We start from the raw sequence: 4724 nt of genomic DNA, 5'->3' as shown, positions 1-4724 counted from the left end.
AGTGCAATGCGCACCACCCGAAGGATAGACATATTTGAAACTCAGACTTGGGGGGGGGGCAAAGGCAACATACGTAACCTAAACATCTGTACCCCCATAATATGCTGAAATAAAAAAAAAAAAGAAGGTGATGGAAAAGGCAAGAAAATTTCTCAGAAATTCTATAATGCAATGTAAAAATATGTACACAGTTAATGTAAACAAAATTCTCATGACACTCATGCCTTATTCTTCTGGATCTCACTTTCCATAATACATCTGTTATGGAATTGAATGTGGAATACTATTTCAAATTAATTTTGGTATAAATATATGAGGAAAAATAAGTACAAAATAATTGAAGGTGGAACCTGTTGTCAGTAGAGATTATTTCAGAAATAATCTCTGTAATGCAAGACTTCCCTATCTTTCTTGGTCAAGAAATACATAAAAAACGGGACGATTTGTAGGATATCCTGAAGTTAGTCAATGAAGATGCTGGAGACTGGGAGCCCAATTACCCCAGGCACTATGCACCATCCCAAGGTGTATACCTGTAGCCCATCTGCAAGGTGTACCTCTGTAAACCATCTGTAACACACTGATGGGAAAGCTTTGCACAAGCCTGACTTCTTGTAAGTAGATTTCCATCCCTTTCCATCTTAATTAGGTAATACCATACGCACTCAAAGGAAACTTATTTGACCCTTAGCTCAGCTGTTTTATTAGTAAATGTATTTGATTTGTTCCAAAGACAAAAATTATTCTTTATTGTAAGTGAGTTGCTATCTTGACATTTGGGTCAATTCCAAATGTAATTAAAATTCATACAAGCCAAGAAAGGAAAAGGCATGCTCTTCAGTAAAATCTTTGGCAGCTGCAAGTCCTCTAAGAAATAATCACATCAACCTTGTCCTTTCGAGAGATCTCTTTATGTCCTAAGCTGATGATAGGTCACAGCAATAAAAGAGTGCATGAGTCCACCTAATTACCTTCACTAACTCTGAAGAACAAAATAGCCTACAGTCCAACCCTAATCCCAAGTGCCCTCCCCTCCCACACACACCACCACCATTCAGTCATATCCCTCTTAACCTCGGGTATTGCATGTTGGATGAGAGAATTTTAAAAGTAGCAATTGAGTCATCTGATAGTCTTTAATTGCAGCAATTGCACACTCTAGTTGCACATTAAAATAAACTGGGAAGCTTTTAAAATTTACCTGTATCCAGGTGCCATTAAATCCTATTCTCTAAAGATGGAGAGACACAATGCCCCAGATGAAGTAAAACAGTTTATAAATACTATGAGGTAATGAGTATGCTAAAATGCAATGCAAAGATAAGCTCATAAAAGGTACTGATTTTTGTTAGCTGAAGTTTTAAAAGAACGTGGTTAAGCGGAGTTGGGGCTTGCAGTGGAATACACAAAGGCTATCCTCAGGTGGAGACCGGATGAGAGGGCCTGCTGAGGACCAAGAGCATGAACACTGTATGGCCAGACTGCAAATTAACTCAGAGTGGTTATGTAAAAGGCATGAGGCAGGCCTGCAAAATTTTAATATTCATTTGAAAAGCAATGGGAATTGATATTATTAACTGGGCAAGACTAGATGATGGAGATACTTGACTAGAAGACTGAGTATTCATCCTGAAGTTAAAATGGTAAGTAATTAGAGGCTTTCATCCCAGAGGAAGGAATAGCATTAGAAAGATAAGCCAGCACCCAAAGTCTTCAGGATCCTTGAGAGCACTCATTAGAAGTCTGCTTTCTATGGTAGATTTGACAAATCAGATCTATCACTCTCTCAATAAATACCTTTCTTCTTGCTCATTACCTAAAGTCTGAATCCCCTGATACTTAGTTTGTGTACGCAACTATAGGCATATATTGGAGTTTATGGAATATGCCTCCGGGATTTTTTGTTACACAGTACCTAACAGCGACTCACACAATTCAAGTGGTTATAACAGATATTTTCATGATGGTAATGAGCTCTTCTCTAGTTATGTAGTCTTGGATAAATCACTTAATCCCTTAGGTCTTGGTTTCTACATTTATGCAATGAAGAGACAAGATTAAGTTTTCTAAACATACATATAAAATTAAGATCACATAAGTTTCTGATTATTATTCTCAGCCACGCAAAGGACAAGATTTGTAACTGAGATTGCTTCATCCCTGGCCATTTATCCCCACTAGATTTGGGCACGCTATTCTTTAGAAAAAAATTATGTATCTTTCACTTTCTTTGGTAAGTTCAAAGAAAAATAACTGATGTTTGACAAGCAGAAAAGAATATTGATCTTATTTATTTTTGTTTTTTGGGCTGATGAATAGAGATAAATTTAAAAAAGCTGTAGGTTAATAAACTATACTGACATAAATATGTAAGTTCAGCATAGGAAAGATCAGACTCCTTGTCATTCATATATGAAATGTACAAAGTGAATAGTTATCCTTTTAAAGATTTTAATACATACTTAAAAATGGACAATTTAGTATTACATAGTTTTGTAACATTGATACTGTTAGATATGTGGATGTATATATTTTTCTTTCCAGTAAAATGGTTTCATGCTTATAAAAGTCACCCTAGGTCAAGTTGGGACAAAGAGAACAACATACAGTAGAAATAAACCAAGTAGCAAATAGGGTATTGGTAAAGAAAAAATATTATAAAGCAGTTACATTGTTGACATACACACACACAAATAAATACACTTTTCTATTATTTGAAGGCAATTCACAATAATTTTCAGGAATTCTGTGAGAATTTAAGGCCATTTGTTCTAAAGAAATGCTTTAATTTAGACATGACTTCACAAAACTGTATTCTTGTAAAAACTGTACATGCAAAAACTCTTTACAATTAATTGTGAACAGGCAGGTCAGTATATAGGAGTAGGTTATTTCACAAATGTGCTGTGCACTAAGTCACATGATTGTATATATTTAACTGGGAATTTCACAAAAGACTTCCAGCCTGTGCACCCTGCATGGCAACATGGAACAGTGATAACATGGAATCCTAATCAAGAGAGCCAGTATCCCTTTGAATTAAAATATCTAGACAAGATAGAATGGAGTAAAAAGTTTAAAACATCTGCTACATGGTTCACAGTTAAATATTCTTGGTTTCAGTCTTTCTAAATAACATTATAATATAAGGATGCTACTTTTTACACAAAGTATTTTCTGTGCATTTAGAGTTCACAATGTTTGACTTTTTAAAGTTTCCACTTAGCTTTACAAAACACAAACTGGCTGCAGTCTAAATTTAGAACCCAAACTCTATGAAAAATGCATGTTCTTACGGGATACACATCTGCCAAGCTAAAACTCCCAGACTCGGCTAACATCGCAAAGAAACTGATTACTAAGCAGATGTGGCTTCTTAAGACAATCCAGTTACTGAGAAATATGAAAGCATTTTTCCCTTCCCTTATTTGCAATTGTTATTTGTCCAGACAGTCATTCAAAGAGATATTGCTCTTGTGATTATAGCTATTGCAATTTAGAAGACAAAGGATTCAATATGCAAAACTTTTATTCTTAAGAACAGTTATAAAAGTATTGAAATTTAAAAAGTAGTAACATGTAAACATTGATACAGAGAGACTGCTCTCCTATACACATAGCAGTCAAAGACAATATCTGAGTTAAAAACATAGCTTGTGCTTTTTCCCAACAATACGTTGGAAATTAGCTGTTTCTGTCAAAAGAAAAATTTAAAGATTCAGAGAAGACATCCATACTTTTCTTCAAGCATTTGAACAATTTTTCTGTTGCTCATGCAACAACCATATTTACAGTTTTGGTTTAGGAAGAGAGTTAATTTTGGATCCAAGAAAGCACATTAACCAGTACTGCTGAAACTAAACTGAGAAAAGTGTCTTATTCCCTGGGTCATTACAGAGCACCAGGCACAAGGCATTGACTCAGCAGTTCTAACTCATGTGTAGCTAACCTTAGCATTTGGGAGCACAGTCAAATTTGAGTCTGTAACACATGTGTAGGTGGAGTGTATGGGGGAGGCGCAGGTGATGGCTTGATTCCTCGGGCCCTCATATAGGACAGAAACTGCTCAGGGATCTCAGCCAGCACATCTTTAGCCAATCTAGCCATGCTCAGTATGTGGTTTCCGCTTCTGTCAATATAATCCCTGAATGGCACAAACTGAAACAGAGGTTAAAAAAAGTTATTTTATAGACTTTAGCAACCTATGTAATAAACACAAACATCAGTACATGTAAACGTTTGGTTGTAGAAGAATCAGGGAAGCCCACAGTAATGGTGAGATGGATAACAATTATTATACATTTTAACAAATATTTGATACACTACAAATAGCTGTAACGGTGACCAAACTTTTGTAATTTATGTTTTATTTAAAAAGAAATGTGATTCTTTTCTATGTTTTCTCCCCTAATACCTCATGTCACTTGATCCCAATATGCCCATTACGTTGCTAACTGTGTTTTGCAGTTTTGGGTTCTATACTTCCCTAACACCTAATAGGATGGAGAGGTTAACTTCTTGGGGGCTTGATTTCTTGTCAAATGAAATTAATACATGTTTAATTCAGCTTCTGATACAAAAATATTACCCAATGCTGGGTAAGAAACAAATATTACCCAATTCAGGGTAAAAAATACAGTGTGTATTATTAAAGAGTCCTAAACACATTATTTTTAATTATTGCTAGGACATCAAATCACATGGATTATGCATATAAAATTCAT

At 35.2% G+C, this 4724-nt stretch overlaps 1 protein-coding gene across 1 annotated transcript in view; it reads right to left on the bottom strand.

The window, feature by feature from the left end:
- Positions 1–2259: 2259 nt before the first annotated feature.
- The window catches only part of CPNE8 (copine VIII), a 247662-nt gene continuing 245197 nt past the window's right edge, over positions 2260–4724 (bottom strand). Inside the window, exon 20 of the mRNA XM_012654995.1 lies at positions 2260–4158. Coding sequence (XP_012510449.1) covers positions 3970–4158 — 189 coding nt within the window. The 3' untranslated portion in view covers positions 2260–3969. The remainder of the gene's footprint in view (positions 4159–4724) is intronic.

Source organism: Propithecus coquereli, unplaced genomic scaffold (assembly GCF_000956105.1).
Source record: "Propithecus coquereli isolate 6110/MARCELLA unplaced genomic scaffold, Pcoq_1.0 Scaffold456, whole genome shotgun sequence".
Taxonomy (NCBI): domain Eukaryota; kingdom Metazoa; phylum Chordata; class Mammalia; order Primates; family Indriidae; genus Propithecus; species Propithecus coquereli.
Note: the sequence above shows the minus strand (reverse complement) of the source record. Positions and strands in the feature narration are given on the sequence as shown.